General features: G+C 50.1%; 1 protein-coding gene across 1 annotated transcript; it reads right to left on the reverse strand.

Annotated features, from left to right (window-relative positions):
• Window positions 1-217: 217 nt before the first annotated feature.
• LOC309512817 (uncharacterized protein) lies at window positions 218-4,316 on the reverse strand (the record flags this gene model as incomplete). Its single annotated transcript, XM_082188546.1, has 3 exons — window positions 218-284; window positions 315-637; window positions 4,252-4,316. 3 exons carry the CDS (start codon window positions 4,314-4,316, stop codon window positions 235-237), a joined length of 438 nt encoding a protein of 145 aa, XP_082044672.1. The 3' UTR covers window positions 218-234.
• Window positions 4,317-18,415: the final 14,099 nt, after the last annotated feature.

Genomic DNA, 18,415 nt, shown 5'->3' on the forward strand with positions numbered 1-18,415 from the left:
GGGTGACGAGGCTATTAAGTTGTGTTACCGGCTGGGGGCTAAGGAGGTCGACCCGAGGGAGCTCCCTGATCTCTCCGGTCTGGATTGGAGAGAGGCACTCTCCAGATGTCTGGAGAGCTTCCTTCCGTGGCACGCCATGTCACCGTCTGCACTTCACGCCAGTCCAGCCGAGCCCGCACTTCACGCCAGTCCAGCCGAGCCCGCACTTCACGCCAGCCCAGCCGAGCCCGCACTTCACGCCAAATCTGCCGAAGCCAAGGCAGTATGCGTCATGCCCGCCGCCCCTGAGACTGAGAGCGTCATGCCCGCCGCACCTGAGACAGCAAGCGACATGCCCGCCAAGCTAGAGCCCTCTTCACCGCTGGTCCCGTCCAGCACAGAGCCCTCTTCACCGCTGGTCCCGTCCAGCACAGAGCCTTCACCGCTGGTCCCGTCCAGCTCAGAGCCCTCTTCGCCGCTGGTCCTGCCCAGCTCAGAGCCCTCTTCGCTGCTGGTTCCGTCCAGTTCAGAGCCCTCTTCATCGCTGGTCCTGTCCAGCTCAAAGTCCTCTTCGCCGCTGGTCCTACCCAGCTCAAAGCCCTCGCTGATGCTGGTCCCGTCAAGCTCAGAGCGCGCTGAGCCAGAGCCAGAGCCAGAGCTTCACGTCAGTCCTGTCGAGCCAGAGCTTCACGTCAGTCCTGCCGAGCCAGAGCCAGAGCTTCACGTCAGTCCTGCCGAGCCAGAGCCAGAGCTTCACGTCAGTCCTGCCGAGCCAGAGCCAGAGCTTCACGTCAGTCCTGCCGAGCCAGAGCCAGAGCTTCACGTCAGTCCTGCCGAGCCAGAGCCAGAGCTTCACGTCAGTCCTGCCGAGCCAGAGCCAGAGCTTCACGTCAGTCCTGCCGAGCCAGAGCTTCACGTCAGTCCTGCCGAGCCAGAGCCAGAGCTTCACGTCAGTCCTGCCGAGCCAGAGCTTCACGTCAGTCCTGCCGAGCCAGAGCCAGAGCTTCACGTCAGTCCTGCCGAGCCAGAGCCAGAGCTTCACGTCAGTCCTGCCGAGCCAGAGCCAGAGCTTCACGTCAGTCCTGCCGAGCCAGAGCCAGAGCTTCACGTCAGTCCTGCCGAGCCAGAGCTTCACGTCAGTCCTGCCGAGCCAGAGCCAGAGCTTCACGTCAGTCCTGCCGAGCCAGAGCCAGAGCTTCACGTCAGTCCTGCCGAGCCAGAGCCAGAGCTTCACGTCAGTCCTGCCGAGCCAGAGCCAGAGCTTCACGTCAGTCCTGCCGAGCCAGAGCCAGAGCTTCACGTCAGTCCTGCCGAGCCAGAGCCAGAGCTTCACGTCAGTCCTGCCGAGCCAGAGCTTCACGTCAGTCCTGCCGAGCCAGAGCCAGAGCTTCACGTCAGTCCTGCCGAGCCAGAGCCAGAGCTTCACGTCAGTCCTGCCGAGCCAGAGCCAGAGCTTCACGTCAGTCCTGCCGAGCCAGAGCCAGAGCTTCACGTCAGTCCTGCCGAGCCAGAGCCAGAGCTTCACGACAGTCCTGCCGAGCCCGAGCCAGAGTTCCACGTCACGTCCGCCCGTCCAGAGTCTCGTCCCGCTGAGACCGAATCTGATCTTGATCCTGAGCCTGAGCCTGAATCTGTTCCTCTTCCTCTTTCTACGCCTGTGTCTTCGGACAAGATGGCCGACTCCACGCCTGTGTCTTCGGACAAGATGGCCGACTCCACGCCTGTGTCTTCGGACAAGATGGCCGGCTCCACGCCTGTGTCTCCGGACAAGATGGCCGAATCCACGCCTGTGTCTCCGGACAAGATGGCCGCCGCCGAGCCAGTGTCTCCGGACAAGATGGCCGCCGCCGAGCCAGTGTCTCCGGACAAGATGGCCGCCGCCGAGCCAGTGTCTCCGGACAAGATGGCCGCCGCCGAGCCAGTGTCTCCGGACAAGATGGCCTCCACCGATCCAGTGTCTGTTCAAGTCACGTCTGCCGAGCCAGTGTCTCCGGACAAGATGGCCGCCGCCGTGCCAGTGACTCCAGACAAGATGGTCGCCGCCGATCCAGAGTCTGTTCAAGTCACGTATGCTGAACCAGTGTCTCCGGACAAGATGGCCGCCGCCAAACCAGTGTCTCCAGACAAGATGGCCGCCACCGAGCCAGTGTCTCTGGTCAAAATGGCCGCTGCCACGTCGACTGAGCCCTCTGCAGAGATAGCCGCTGACATGCCTGAACCTGAGCCCTCAACAGAGATGGCCGCTGTCACGCTGTCTGTTCCTGAGCCGGTGTCTGTTCCTGTACCTGAGCCGGTGTCTGTTCCTGTCCTTGAGCCGGTGTCTGTTCCTGTCCCTGTGTCTGTTCCTGTTCCTGAGCCGGTGTCTGTTCCTGTGCCATGGCCGCCTGAAGGGTCGTCTCCGCCCTGTCCGCCTGAAGGGTCGTCTCCGCCCTGGCCGCCTGAAGGGTCGTCTCCGCCCTGGCCGCCTGAAGGGTCGTCTCCGCCCTGGCCGCCTGAAGGGCCGCCTGCACAGCCTGCTCCGCCCTGGCCGCCTGCACAGCCTGCTCCGCCCTGGTCGCCTGCACAGCCTGCTCCGCCCTGGTCGCCTGCACAGCCTGCTCCGCCCTGGTCGCCTGCACAGCCTGCTCCGCCCTGGTCGCCTGCACAGCCTGCTCCGCCCTGGTCGCCTGCACAGCCTGCTCCGCCCTGGTCGCCTGCACAGCCTGCTCCGCCCTGGTCGCCTGCACAGCCTGCTCCGCCCTGGTCGCCTGCACAGCCTGCTCCGCCCTGGTCACCTGCACAGCCTGCTCCGCCCTGGTCGCTTGCACAGCCTGCTCCGCCCTGGCCTTCCGCCCTGCCGGAGTCTTCAGGTCCTCTTCCGCTGCACGGGCCTGGCCCTCCATCCCGCCCCCGGGTCCGCCTCAACTCCACCTCCCTCCTGGACAGTTTTAGGAGCGTGTAACAACAATGACTTTGTGTTGGGGAATTAATTAGCTCAAATTAGCGGTAATATTCATCAATGTGAATATGCATCTGTTGCTTCCATAAATTAATTTATTCAAATTAGGGAATAGGTCAAAATCTCGGCTTGTATCAGCGATTACACAATTACTTGTAATAATCACTGATAGAGACGGGTAGCATTTACTCAATTTGGGGGAATTTGAGGTAGAAGTTGAGTTTGTTCATTTACCATGCAGACTGGCCGTCCAGCGGACAGAATGTATTCTTTATGAACAGAAATCGGGCGTCTTTAACACTGATAGATAACACTTTCTTGTGGCCACAAAGAAGATAATTATCTCCGTGTTTTAGACAATTTTAGGTTTCTTTTAAGAGTAACCAATCGTAGAGCTTATAAGGTAAAATCTGCACTCATCAGGGACTCAGAATTTGAAACAAAGCAGGCAAACTTAATTCAAATGATTTAACAAAGTTTATTTAAACAGGCTAGCGATTACACAATTATTTTAAATCACGCAGGAGTAAAAATGCATATACAAAGCAGGCAATATAACGATCGTAATACAGAAATACAACAAAATAAAAAGGTTTTAGAGAGAGATTTGGGAGAGAGAGAGAGAGAGAGAGAGAAACTCAGCGAGAGGAAACTAATAGTTGAGATACGAATGATTTTAGGTGTGTGTGTGAAAGGTGGAGATGGTAGCGTTTGTAAGGTGGGTGTGTCGCTCCGTGAGCACGTGGTAGTGTGTTTATCTCGGCACACGTGGGTGAGAGTATGTGTGTGTGTGTGTGTGTGTGTGTAAACGTATATGTTGGTGTGTGTGAAAGAGAATTTAGAGAGAGAGATAGAAACAGTTTTAGTCATTCACCACAAAACCCCAACGTTTCTCAGTAATATTTAGGCAACTTTAAACAGCATTTCCTTCAGATTGCAAATTTAAAAGATCTACGTTACTCTGTTTGAAAGATCGGCCTTCCGTGGGTGCGTTCGTCTGTGTTGGAAAAGACACCTGGATCACGTGGTCACAGCGTTCTGGTTGCTATGGCGACTTGAAGCGAGCGAAGACTCAGCAAAGATTCTCTTTAGCCTTAAGTTGGTTTTGTGGGTTGGTTTCAGAAGACTATACTGAAGTAATGGTAGTTCTAAGAAAAGACTTGGAAATAAAAGGAAAATAAAAGCGAGCGGAGCTTCCTTGAGGGAAGGAGGCGTGTCTTCTTTCTCTCTGGCGGACTGCGATTAGAGGAAGAGGGGCGCGCAATTTTAAAGGGCTAAACTCACGCCTCCCTCACGTACGTGGGCCAATCGTCTTTAACAACGTATGGGCCCACCTCCTGACGTTTTGAGGTCTATACGCCTCCTCTTCCGTGGGGTTTTGAACGATGAATTCGTCCATAACTTAATACCACTGGTATTTAATAAAACAATGCATTCTCTGATATTTTGTGTTAAAGATTCAGCATCGTTGTTGTTCGTGGAACATGGCAATACCGCGAATGACAGTTCTAATATCTGAAATCAAGGAGGTACATCATTTCTTGTAATTGTGGACACCACAGAGTGATTACAGGCCAACAAACTACATAGGCATAATATTTGGGACAGGGGATCAGACACACATCAAGAAAATACATTTAAAATATTTCATACAAGGATTTTGGTCCCACGTGGTGGGATCTGCGTGTGTTTCTGCGTGTGGGTGCGTGAGTGCGTCTTGAAAGTTCATACCCGTCCGCTGAACTCTTGTCCCCGTCATGGCGGGTGAGGCTTATGTGTGTGCGTGCGTTTGGCTTTTTGGATTGATGTATTAGGCACAGACCACATGTTTCGGCATCTGGTCTCTTACAACACTGTTTTATTGTTGTGAAGAGTTAATTAGTGTCTATGTGTAAATCAGTGTCCGAGGGACTCCCTAGGGGGGAGTGCTTTCGGGATCGCTCTCATTGGTCAGCGTGAGGCTCTCCCGGCCATAACAGACGGTCTCTGTTGGTTTAGACGTAAGAGATCATGTAGAGTGAGAGATAGTCAATGATTTACACCATTTTTCGGCGCCGTTTGGGCTGCACGTCTTGCGTAGAGCAATCTCAAAACAGCAGAGGTGTCGTAAATGAGAGTTCTTTGGAATGTGAGAATAGCTTGAGTCAGAGCGAGACAGGGGTTTTGTAGATTTAGACTGAATTAATTAATTTGATTTAATCACCATGCAGCTGGTGATCTGCTCTCCGTTACATTCCCCCTTTTGATGAGTCGACCGGGCGTGTATGGGCCTAGTTGAGTCATCACGGTAACAACGGTCAGATGGCAGGTGCATGGATGGGCGGAGGCTGCACACGGGTGTTGCTTAGGACTGCAGCGTGAGCTCGATGAGGTCTTCAGCTTGCTCTAGTGGGGAGTCATCCTTCCGGAGGTTTCTCCTGAAGCCGACGGAGACTGCCTCTGTGAGCTTGGCTGTGGAGGTTCGAATTGCGTTGATCCTTCTGTACAGGATATAGGCCAAACCCAAAGCTAGGGCGTGTCCGAGGATGCTGGTAATGCACAGTGCGGTATCAGCTGCTGTCCATGTTTGTACCACAGGTGAAGTGTTCAGAATGGGTAGTCGGGACAATGCTTGAAGGGCTGAGTCCAGGGGAGCTATGTCGATAACTTGTGGCCCCCCCTTTTCAATCCAATCTTCCAGTTCGGGATCTAGAGTGAAATTGCGGTTCTTGAAGAACGACGGAATTTCTAGCTCGGCTTGGTACTCTTCACTTGGGAGGTGGTACAAGGCCAGGTCATCTAGGTGGAGGATGGCTCCTCGTGGGACTTGAATCCACATGCTTTGGTTGAGCAGGTTGACACGTGTAGCCGTGTCGTGTTGGTCATAGGTCAGGGTCGCTGACCGTACTGGAGTGTTCACGAGCCATCGGTTTCCTACGATCTCAGCTTGCGTCTCGGTGACCTGGTTGCGAGGTTTCGCATCAGCCGGACAACGTGCGTCGTTGGCTAGTTGTTGGAGGCCGCAGATCCCATCGGTGTTATCTCTGAGGAAAGGTTTGCTTGGACAGAGATAGTGAATGTCTTTCGTGCGGGTGCACATGTGTAGGTTAGGTGCTAGGTACAGTTGTGGGTCGCTGTCATGGTACGCTACCACGTCGGGAGTCCGTACTTTAAACTGAGTGTCCCGTTGCCAGAATCCGATGTTGACAATGTCTTTAAGACGGTAGATTCGGCTTGATTCGATGATTGGCAGATTGAGGAGGAAGCCAACCTCCCGCTGTGCCGGGTCAACGTACAGGGGAATGGCGCTACCTAAAGAGTAGGCGAGATGGGTTTGTATCGGATCCGTGGGTGTGGTGGTGGCGGAAGCCAGCACGGTTTGTACGAGACTCAGGGGTATTAGGTAAGGCGGGATCCTTCCCATGGCTAGGTTGTCCATGGAGGAGCTCACTTCTCTGAGCATGTCGGACATCAATGCGGTGACCAACTGAGTTTGGGCAAAGTCATTCTGGAAGACTGTGAACATCTGTCTCATTGAGTTCAAAGTTTGGTTCAACATGACGCTATGTGTGTTAAGGATGGTGACTGTACCTCTCAGTGTTTTGCCTATGGTGGTTAGGGATGCGCTTTGTGTGGTGAGTTGGTCTTTCAGCTGTGGGAGTTCCGTCTGGATTTCTGTCACATGTCTTCGTACCGTGGCGATGTTCACGGCATTGACGCTAGACATACCGATGTTGAACAGCGTGCCCACAGCTGCAGCGGCTCCGAGTAGGGCTCCGAGGAACCTTTTGGACCGTCTGTTGTGTCCACTCAGTTCGGCCTGGGTGAGAGTCACCTTTTCAAGTTGGTTCAGCATGTGGACGATGTCAGCTTCAGCATGGTCGAGGGCGGTTTCTGTCCATCTGGCACCCGCCCAACTGTAGTGGGTGGCGGACCTCGGGTAGTGCGCACGGTAGACGTTTCGAGGGTCGAGTCGCACGTACACTTTCTGTGTGTGTGTGCGGCAATTTGTGATAAGCAGCCCAGGCTGTTCTCTCAACACGATTCCCGAGGCTGGCCCCGGTGAGATGACATCGGGTGGTGGCTGGCCTCTGGTCGACTGAAAGCACATGATGGCAATCCACAGCAGCATCCTGTTACAGGCAAGAGAGAGAGAGGTGTGGATGAGAAGGGGAAAGAAAGAAGGCACAGATCAGCAAGGGTTGTCCCGGGGGATGGGACAGTCTTCTTTCCTGTAGGGACGGCGGTTGAGTTTAGTTCGTATTGGCCTCTTCTTGTCTGTCCCTACTACGGGCCACATATCTTTTAATTTGATTTCGGTGGACCCATTTGAGAACGGGTTCTCTTGGTCCCCGTTTAAGCTGGATCTGGTATGCTACAGGAGAGAGTTTGTTCACAATTTCATGTGGTCCAGTCCAGTGAGGCAGAAACTTTTTTGACAGTTGCTTGGGTGGCAAGGCGAAACTGTAGTACAGGACTTTGTCGCCCACACTGAGTTCTTGGTGTGATGCCTTTTTGTCGTAAAAGGCTTTCTGGCCTTCAGCGCTGGTCTTCAGGTGTTGCTGAGCGAAAGCAAAAGTTGTTTTCAAGTGTCTATGGAGCTCGTCCAGATATTGGGACGTGGTGTAGGCAGTGACGAGGTTGTTGTCTCCTGGTTGGTACAACAGGTGTAAGGGCAGAGTCATCTGCCTCCCAGTCATGAGTTCAAATGGAGCCACTCTGGTGGATTCCTGTGGTGTGGCTCGGATAGCCATCAGCACCAGGGGAAGTTTCACATCCCAGTCTTTCTGGTTAGCCGACACATATTTTCTCAACATGGCGACCACCGTTCGGTTAGATCTTTCTACCTGTCCGGATGAGATCGGATGGTGACTGATGTGAAGTTTGGCTTGTACCCCTAGAATTCTCCAGATCTTTTGCATGATCTCTGCGGTGAAATGGGTACCTCGATCTGAATTGACTCTCAGTGGCAACCCGAATCGGGAGAAGATGTGGTTCATCAGGAGATATGCCGTTGTTTGGGCGGTGTCGTTAGGTGCTGGCAAACACTCTACCCACTTGGTAAACTGACACACCACCGTGAGAAAGTATTTGTTACCTCTGCTCGATCTGGGCAGCGGTCCCACCCAATCAATTTGGAGATCTGACCAGGGAAATGTGATTCCTCTGCGTTGCAACGGGGCTCTGTGAGTCAGGTTTGTTGGGTGAAACTGGCAACAGACCAGGCATTCTCTCACATACTCTGCCACATCCTGCTGCATACCTGGCCAGTATGCCACTTGTCTAAGTGTCTCATACGTGGCTCTGGTACCGTGGTGCCCCGCGTAAGGTGCGTTGTGGGCGTGGTTTATCATCTCCCCCCTTTGACATCGGGGCACGACAAGCTTGGGCGAAGTGGTGTCATCGGTGACAAACCATAAAATGTCGTCCCGCACACGCAGCATGTGTCTGCTGTTGTGTAGGTGTCTGAGATCTGAGTTATCAGTGGTGTCAGATGGTGCGATTGGGTTGGGGGAGGGGTCTTTGAGGTGGATAATCATAGTCTTTATGGCAGTGTCCGAGGCTTGCATTTCTGCAAGGTCGTTGTTTGAAATTTGTGGGGTTAGTGACAGCATCTGCGAAGCAGGTGCGGTAGCAGGTGATGGTTTCTTGCTTCGGGTTAGCACTGCTACATCGGGGGTGGGTGAGGGTTTCGGGGAATTCCACGGTTCACCGTGTAGGGCGCCCGCTTTTGCGAGGGCGTCAGTGTGGTCATTGAAGTCTTTGTCTTGGCCTGGGAGTTTGGAGTGTCCTTTTACCTTTTTCCAGTACACGGCGAGATCGTGTGTCGTTGTGATGTTATCACATTCCTGGAACAGGTGTTGGTGTTTTACAGGCTTGTTGTTAGCAGTTTTGAAACCATTCTGTTTCCAGGTCTGGAGATGGCATACAAAACTGAGTCTGGCATAGTTAGAGTCTGTGCAGATGAGAAGTTCTTTGATGTTGTTTGATGCTGCGATTTGCAGAGTTATGAGAATTGCTGCGATTTCTGCATACTGTGATGACTTGGGGCCTAGCTTGAAGTGTTGTGGTGGGCATGGGTGGTCGTTCACCCACAGTACCCCTGCACCTGCTTTTAGGATGCCCTCGCTGTTGTAGGAGCATCCGTCCACGTAGGCTGTGGGCATGCCTTCGCACGCATTCTTGTCAAAGTACCTGTGGCAGGTCAGTGGTGGTTCTTGGGGCTCAGGTGTGTTCAGCGTTGCGGCAGGAGAGTTGTCAGAGCAGTTTTGACAGGCCGCCAAGCCGTTACCTAGAGCGGATTTGTGGTTTTGTGCATATCTTGCCTCGACGTTTCGTCCTTGGAGAGCCATTAGCCATGTAGCAATGCGTGAATTAGTGACAACGCCGTCGCGGATTCGCTGGCTATTGAGGAACATGACGGGCTGGTGGCATGTTTCTATGATGACTTTCTGTGCACCAATGTAGTTGGAGAAGCGCTGAATTGCCCACACTGTACAGAGCAAAGCTTTTTCGCAGTCTGAGAATTTACATTCTGGAGGGAGAAGTGTCTTGCTGGCATATGCGACTACCTTCTTGTCTTGGTCATGTTGTTGGTATAGGCCAGCACTGAGACATTGGTTTGAAAACCCAGCTTCCAGGTGGAATTCTTTTTGTGGATCAGGGTAAGCAAGGCATGGAGCTGTGCATAAATGTCTTTTTAGTTCTACCATAGCGTGTTCTTGAGCATCTGACCAGACGAAAGGGCAGTCCTTTTTCAATAAAGTCGTTAAAGGCCTGGCGATGTCTGAATAGTTTTCGATGAACTGTCGGGAGTAGTTGCAAACTCCTAGAAAGCTTCGAAGTTCTGAGACGTTAGTGGGGGGCTTGATGTTTTGGATGGCATGAATACGGTTTGATTGTGGTTCAATGCCATGGGGTCCAATGAGCAAGCCAACGTAATTGACCTTGCTTTTACACCACTGCCCCTTGTGGAGGGCTATTTTTGCGCCGGCAGCAGATAACTGGTTTAAAACATAGTCAATTTCTTTTAGGTGGTCTGCCACCGTCGTGCTTTTCATAAGCACATCGTCGACGTAAATCAGGTTACCTCTCATCCTGGCGTCTGGGCATGCTTTGTTCAGGAATATGTTGAATTCAGCTGGTGAGTTTGCATATCCGAACGGACACCTGTTGAAGGTGTACTGTCGGTTGCCGAACGTGAATGCCAGCTTGTGTTGGTCGTCAGGGTGTACTGGAATGGTCCAGAATCCAGAGGCCACATCGAGTGTAGAGAAGATGGTGGCTCCTCTGATTTGTGGGATTTCCTGTTCCAGCTGAGTCATGGGCCATCGTGACAATGGCACCTGTTGATTTAATTTGCGATAGTCGATGGTCGGTCTCCACTTTCCATTAGGCTTGAGAACAGGCCATAGTGGCGCAGAGTATGTGCTGTTGCAGGCTCGAATGACATTTTTCTCAAGCATTGATTCGATGATTTCCCGCACCGGTTCGTGTGAGGCGATGGGAATCTTGTATTGCTTGACAAAGGTGGGCGGAGCCTCGGGGTGCGTGGGGATACGCACTGTGTGGAGGTCCGTCAGACCACAGTCTAAAGAGTCTTTCGCAAATGATTCTTTGAACTTGTATAGGACTTGTTTTAGTCTTTGGCGGTCTGCATCATCCTGAAGGGCATCAGCATCCTGTAGAATTTGTTGCACTTGCAATTCGAAACCTTGGTATGGTTCCTCTGTTGGTTTGTCATCAGTCGGGTTGGTTTCAACCGGCATGGCAGGTGCGTCAGCTTCACTGACGGGCTGGTGGGAGACTGTGTACACTGTGAGGTGTTGATCCTCTGTCAGCTCTGTTCTGCACACACGGTGTTTGGCTACCGACATGACAGATGTGATGGCAATGAATTGGAAGGGTGCTGTGAACAATGTATTGTCAGTATGTCCCTCAGGTATCAGTGCAGGTGGAATGGGCCCTATTACGGGTAGTATCAGTTCAAAGTCATGAAAGTCATTACTGACTAGCCATCCCAGTCGGTAGGCTTTGGGGATGCTGATGTCAGCTGCTGTGCAATTGTTGAACAGAATGTAGACTACCCGAGATGACACTTCAGTGAGGGGTGTGGCTTCGAGGGTGAGTCCGAGTTCTACACATTCAGGTGAAGGTTGGAAGAAAGCCAGTGTGTGGTTTAGGGTTTGGCCCTGTCGCAGGTTGAGGCGCACGGCGACGCCTTTCGTGTAAGGAGGTACAACTGTTCCTTGTTCGTTGATGAGGGTGCAGACTTCAGGGATGGTCTGACCTGACAGTAGATTGTCATGACTGATGGGAACAGGTGGCAGTGAAATCAATGGGGCCCATACAACCTCATTAAACATGTCCACATGAGCCTTGAGGCGAATCAAGATGTCTGCTCCAATGTAGACGTCGTGAGCTGGGTCTTCCAGGATCAGGAAGTAATGGGTCAAGTGCCGGTGATTCCATGTCAAGTTCAAGGCACAGATCCCTTTGGCAGATGTCAATGAGGTTGGTTCTGGGTTCAAAGGGAAACGGGTGCGTTTACAGGTGTAGGGCAGGTCTGGAGTCTGTTCAAGAATTGCATTGAATAGTGACAAGCTTATAGCTGAGTTGTCTGCCCATAGTGCCAGGATAATGTCTGTTGCGGTTACGTCCTGCAGCTGCAGGGGAGTTTTTACCTGGGGGCAGTAATTATCGGAGTCTGGCGTTGTTCTGAACGTGCAGAGTAGCGAACTTGAACCCTGAACAGCTGTGGGGATTTCATCCTCATGTCTGGCTGAGGAAATTTCCACGATCCTTGTGGCTTGGCATTTTGGCTCAATGGATTTGTGCGGCTGGAGGGGGAGGGGTTCGCGCACCTGAGCCCAAATTTGTAGATGCTTGAAGTCCAACAAGGGCTCAAAACGGTCCAGCAGGTCCTTGCCTATGAGAAATTGATAAGTGTTCACAGGGGAAATATACACAGGGTGGACTACGCTCATAGGACCGATTGCCAGGTGAATGGGAGCTAAGTTCTTTAGCTGGATGTCGTTCTGGCTGTATGACTGCACGTTCAGCTCACAAGTGTGGAATTTAAGAGTTCGGTTTTGTCTTTGCGCTTCACACTTGAGTTTTTGAAATAGTTGAGCAGAAATTAGCGTTAGGTCAGAACCTGTGTCCACCAGGGCTTCGAGCTGCATTTCCTTTTCTAAGGTGATGGTTAAGTACAGTTTTCGTGCCACTCCTCTCTCAATGAGGTTGCCCAGGAGTTGTGGCATGGGCTCTTGTGTGTTGATTGACAAGCAGTGGGGGTAGGTCTCTAGTGTCTCGTTGTTGGTGCAGATTACTAGGACAGCGCTGTCTGGCATTTTGTTGTGAGAGCTGCTGCAGTCTTGTGCAGGAAGTGTTGTCAGCTGGAGGGAGTGAGTTGAGCTGTCATTTGGTGATGCAGCAGCGAGTTCGATAGTCTGAGGTTTAACAACAGTGTTTTGCGGGGCTGTCAGCTTGAGGGAGTGAGTGGAGCTGTCATTTTGTGATGTGACAGCGAGTTCGATAGTCTTTGGTTTGACAGCAGTGTTTTGCGGGGCTGTCAGTTTGAGGGAGTGAGTGGAGCTGTCATTTTGTGATGTGACAGCGAGTTCAGCAGTCTGAGGTTTAACACTAGTTTCAGGTGGGCTGTCAGCGTGAGGAGCATTGGTTTCAGGCCTGTGGGCTAGTCATGCGGTGTCTGGTTTATCTTTGTCTTCCTTGTGAGGTTTCTTTTGGACAGGATTTCTCAGTGCTCTTATGAGTTCTGCTTCTTCGGGCGTGGCTGCACTGTTTCTGTCGGGTGTGGGCTCCATTTTGACTTTACCGTTGTCATGTCGAGATGGGTCCCTTGGCCGTTGATCTGGGCTTGTGGTTCGGGGAGATCGGGGTCGGCCCCTTCTGGGGTTGCGGTCGGCTTCCCAGCTGACTCCGCCTTTTTGGTTGTGGGGGAAGCGATGCCGGTCCCAGGATCCACCGAAACGATCATTTTGCGGCCTTGGGCGGACACCTCCCCGGTTTCGCTGTCCTCTGCCGGCTTGGAACGGTCGGGACTGTTTGTTGCCGGGTTCGTAGTTGGCAGGCTGTGCACCCTCCAGGGCAAGTTCTGGACCGGGCGCAGCGACGGCACACACTGTGGGGTATTTTACAGGTTTTTCAGACACAGTCTTTTGTTTTACGTACGCTTTGTGGGCCAGGTCACGTAACTGTTGAATTGACAGGGTCCGTGGACAGACTAGAACGCCCAGGTGCGCACTTTGACTTGGGTGGAGATTCCGCAGAAAAAGCGTTTTGAAACTCACGTCCTCTTCCATGTGTGCCTCATTCCTCGGTCCGAAGTAGGCGAGCCGCAGACGTTCGTAGTAGGCTTGCGGCGTTTCCAGACGAGCTTGTTTGAGGTCCATTGCCGCAATGATGCCTTGGTCCGAGTCTGGATCAGAGAATTCACGGATCAGGGCTTGTCGTAATTGTGGATAGTTCGTTTTAACGGATTCTGGCTGGCGATCCAGGAAACTTCTCACGATGCGCCCAGAAGTGGTCCGAAGGAGATATAACTTGTCCCAAGTCGTGACATTGTCCACAGTTTGCAAGTGAAATTCAATATCGGTTAAATAAGAGTGCACGTCGTTGCCACCTGCTGGATTTGGGTTGAATGTAGGGATGTTTCTTGCCAGCTTGTCCAGTTCTTTAGAGGCTGTGCGGTGACTGGTGGCTCGTCTTTCCGGGACGGGGCCAGCAGGTGAGGTAGTGTCAGGGCGTGGGCTTTCCTCTTCTTCTTTAGCTTTAATAGTTTGTCTGTGAAGTGCAGGTTCGCGGGTGAGGAGAGACGGGGTGGTGTGTGTCTCCCCCTCCCGCTTATCTTGTAGGTCGTACACATGTTTGAGTTCACAGTGGACCATGTCCAGCTCGCCCTTAAGCTCATGTCTTTGTTGGATGAGCTCGTCAATTTCAGCTCGGGCTTTCTGCAAAAATGTTTCACAAACTTTGACTCTAGCGTCTCTGTCCGTTAATTCTGTGCGTGCTCTTGCTAGCAGATCCTCTCCACGTAGCAGCTTGGAATTTAGGGCAGCCGTGGTCTGTTTCTCCGCCTCCACTGTCCTGTCCGTGTCCAGACGCAGGTCCTCCAGGGCCTGCTGTAATCTTTCCACTTCCTGTTGTAGTCTTTCCACTTCCTGTTGCAGTCTTTCCACTTCCTGTTGTAGTTCCGGGTGTGTTTCCTCCTCAGTTCCCAGAAGTAGCTCGTCCAGTTGTTGTTGTGCCAGCTCCTTTTGTTTGCAGGCCTCCTTTAGCTGAGTCTTTAGTCCAGCGGTGTCCTTTTCCAGCTTGGCTTTGTCCTTTTCCAGCTGGGCTTTGTCCTTTTCCAGCTTGGCTTTGTCCTTTTCCAGCTGGGCTTTGTCCTCCTCCAGCAGACGTGCCTGGGACACCAGGTAGTGAGAGAGACTCCCGATGAGGCGACTCCATTCTTTTGAACTGTAGGCCTGCGTGGGGTCCTGGGACATGATCTGGTCCACGTTGTTGTCCAGTTCCTGTTGGGTCAGGAGTTTTGGGTCACCGAAGTCTTTGGATAGACATCCGGAAGTCATGGCGGACAGCCAAGCTTCTAGGCTACTCCAGTGAGCCGCAGGGCTGGATGAGCGCGACATGTTGACTCACTGTAGGCGAGAGAAAAACACAACACACACACACAAAAGAAGGGCCAATGCAATCGTGTCGTGAAGCTAATAAACTATAGGACGGTATGCCGTCTATAGAACTTTGGGCTAACTGACTTTAGACAGTTAGGCGGGTCAGCATAGGACCCGGAATAGAGACTGTTCAGTTGTCCCTCTATTACTTAGCTTTTTGGGGTCTCGTTGGTGCACTGAAAAACAAGATACCACAGAACATGCAAGGCACGAGTAGGCGAGGATTTAAAGGGGAGGAAGAAACAGAAATTGAACACAAAAACAAAAACAAAAAATATCAGTGATTTGATCTGAGCTGTAATTTGGACACTAATAGCACAAAGGATGTGCCTTGGGGGAGATATTTAAGATTATGTGGCTTATAGTGGGAGGCAGAGTTTTCTTTTTTTTTTTAAATGATTTAGTCTTACCTGAAATGGACGGAGGTCGCCCCGGCCGGCCCTCCCTGAGCGCGGTCAACCTTCCTGGCGCCCCGAACACCTGGCCGCCGTGACCTTGGATTCTCCGTTACTCTGCTCACGGACACGACCCCTCAAACAGGGTGACTTTTAACACAATCCTAGTAGTTCCGGAGATATCAACCAACCAAACGCAATGCAAAGGTGAGTGCGTCACAGAACGGTGGCAGGGGCTGCCTAGTGTTTGCGCAGCGGTCTCAACAATTGACTCTTGCGTCGGTTTTTATGGCTGACACTCCGAAGCACCGGATTGCTGAGGTCACGTACTGCGTGCCGCCGCCCGTGGCAGAGGTAAGAGAAACTCAAGGGTCACCGCACGGTCAGTGTCGGAAAAGTCAGTCGGGAGACTCACCCACAGAGGGCGAACCGGGACTCCTGTAGTCCACTGCAAGTGCTGAGATTCTTGCCTATAAGAGCCACAACATGGAGTGAAACAAGGGACTCTAAAGTGGATTAAGATTTCTTGCTTACACCAAATGGGTTATGTGGTAAAACAATAATAACAAGGTAAAACTTCGCAGAGAGAAAAAAAAAAAAAACAAAGTAAAATTAAACCAACCTTGAAACGGAAAAACCGAATAAAAAGGGTGTATGGTCTTGTCAGTTAAAGGTGAAACAGAAGAAGGTTAGCGGTTTCTCGATGTAGGTGGAAACAGGAGAAGCGGTGCGGTAGACCACTGTAGTGGTTTAATAGAGCCTCTAGGGGGCGCTCTTCCTCTCGTCGGTTCGCCTTAACCGTTGGACACACTTAAACTTTTAATTCAAAATTGGCTTAAAATCAAATCCAAATAATCCTGGGGTACCTTAACAGAGAATTCGAATGGTTATTTATAACAATCAAACAACACTTAAGTTATTTTGTAATGATTACAAACTAATCATTTGAAATCAGCATCTATGGAATGAAATTCAACAGAGTAAATTTGTAGAAAGCTGACTTGGACAGGGAGCTTCCACTAGGGGGCTCTGTCTTTCTCAGGGGTATGATGATTGGAAATAACAAAAAAAAAAAAATTTTTTTTCTTTTAGAAATGGAAGGATTTCAACAACAAAATAAAATAATCACTATAACATTGAAGTCGTTATTAAATGATTATTTAAAAACGGGAGTAAACCCAAACAGAATCATCAATGTAGATTTAAAAGTGGAAAACACAGCAGGGTATAGTGACCCCGAGGAGAAGAGGGATAGTTGACCTGGAGGGGTGTGGCCACGTGGGGCACTGTCCTCTTCCGGGTGAACTATCAGTGCTTTTGGATTGAGACACTCTATAATTTCCGGTTTCCTTTCTGGGAATCTAAATTCACAATAAAATGTCTCAGTTCAAAATACAAGGGTTGTTTTAAACGAACTTAGCGAGCTGTAAATACAAATATGTATTTAAACAGCGTCTTAGATACTTACGACCGCGAATTTATTTATTTATTTTTTATCACCAAAAATCAAGGCGGAAGGAAATGGCCGACGGGTGTTTACCCCGTCGTCAACCACGCGGTGGCAGTGTTGCGCTTACGCGGAACAAAGACACGAGGTGGTAAATTTAAAACATGAGAACAATACACGCCTGTAGGATTGACTTCAGCAATCGCAATTTCACGCGTGCAGGCCTTTTACAAACACACAAAAAAAATCACACTGCAACTAAATTCTTTAAAAAGGTCACGCAGACCTTTTGCAAACACATAAATTACACTGCAAATAAATTCTTGAGAGATCACGGCGGATCTTTTGTTTCTGTTCTGTGCAGAAACTATAACGCGGGTTTTTTTGCTGGTTAGCGAAGCCAGTGGTTTAACCCGTAATGTGTCGTAGCTAGCGACATGCAATAGAATATTCTTTCTGACCGGAGTAGCTTACTTTGCTCTCGGGATTTACAGAAGTACCGGTAACAATGCCTGATGGACTCCTTTGTTCCAACACAGGTATTAAAACAGAATTACATGTACGGTCAAGTAAAAGAGATGTTTATTTTCCTCTAATTTTGGACTCGCAACAATACTGTAAACTTAACTGCAGTTTTTCTCCACGACCAGACTTAACTGGTGGGTTATGGCTTTTTGCCCTTTGATCAGTTTTTCGAGTCGACTTATTCAGTAATTCAATACTTGTTCGGTAACGTTACAAGATTCAAACGCGCACAAAAACGTTAAACTTTCAAAAATCACACATGAATATCAAATTGCACAATTTGTATCAAAACTGAGTATGAGAGTGCCCGCATTCAAAAAACCAATATTTATGTAACAACAATGACTTTGTGTTGGGGAATTAATTAGCTCAAATTAGCGGTAATATTCATCAATGTGAATATGCATCTGTTGCTTCCATAAATTAATTTATTCAAATTAGGGAATAGGTCAAAATCTCGGCTTGTATCAGCGATTACACAATTACTTGTAATAATCACTGATAGAGACGGGTAGCATTTACTCAATTTGGGGGAATTTGAGGTAGAAGTTGAGTTTGTTCATTTACCATGCAGACTGGCCGTCCAGCGGACAGAATGTATTCTTTATGAACAGAAATCGGGCGTCTTTAACACTGATAGATAACACTTTCTTGTGGCCACAAAGAAGATAATTATCTCCGTGTTTTAGACAATTTTAGGTTTCTTTTAAGAGTAACCAATCGTAGAGCTTATAAGGTAAAATCTGCACTCATCAGGGACTCAGAATTTGAAACAAAGCAGGCAAACTTAATTCAAATGATTTAACAAAGTTTATTTAAACAGGCTAGCGATTACACAATTATTTTAAATCACGCAGGAGTAAAAATGCATATACAAAGCAGGCAATATAACGATCGTAATACAGAAATACAACAAAATAAAAAGGTTTTAGAGAGAGATTTGGGAGAGAGAGAGAGAGAGAGAGAGAAACTCAGCGAGAGGAAACTAATAGTTGAGATACGAATGATTTTAGGTGTGTGTGTGAAAGGTGGAGATGGTAGCGTTTGTAAGGTGGGTGTGTCGCTCCGTGAGCACGTGGTAGTGTGTTTATCTCGGCACACGTGGGTGAGAGTATGTGTGTGTGTGTGTGTGTGTGTGTGTGTGTGTGTGTGTGTAAACGTATATGTTGGTGTGTGTGAAAGAGAATTTAGAGAGAGAGATAGAAACAGTTTTAGTCATTCACCACAAAACCCCAACGTTTCTCAGTAATATTTAGGCAACTTTAAACAGCATTTCCTTCAGATTGCAAATTTAAAAGATCTACGTTACTCTGTTTGAAAGATCGGCCTTCCGTGGGTGCGTTCGTCTGTGTTGGAAAAGACACCTGGATCACGTGGTCACAGCGTTCTGGTTGCTATGGCGACTTGAAGCGAGCGAAGACTCAGCAAAGATTCTCTTTAGCCTTAAGTTGGTTTT

Source organism: Leuciscus leuciscus, assembly GCF_965113295.1.
Source record: "Leuciscus leuciscus genome assembly, chromosome: 13".
Classification (NCBI taxonomy): domain Eukaryota; kingdom Metazoa; phylum Chordata; class Actinopteri; order Cypriniformes; family Leuciscidae; genus Leuciscus; species Leuciscus leuciscus.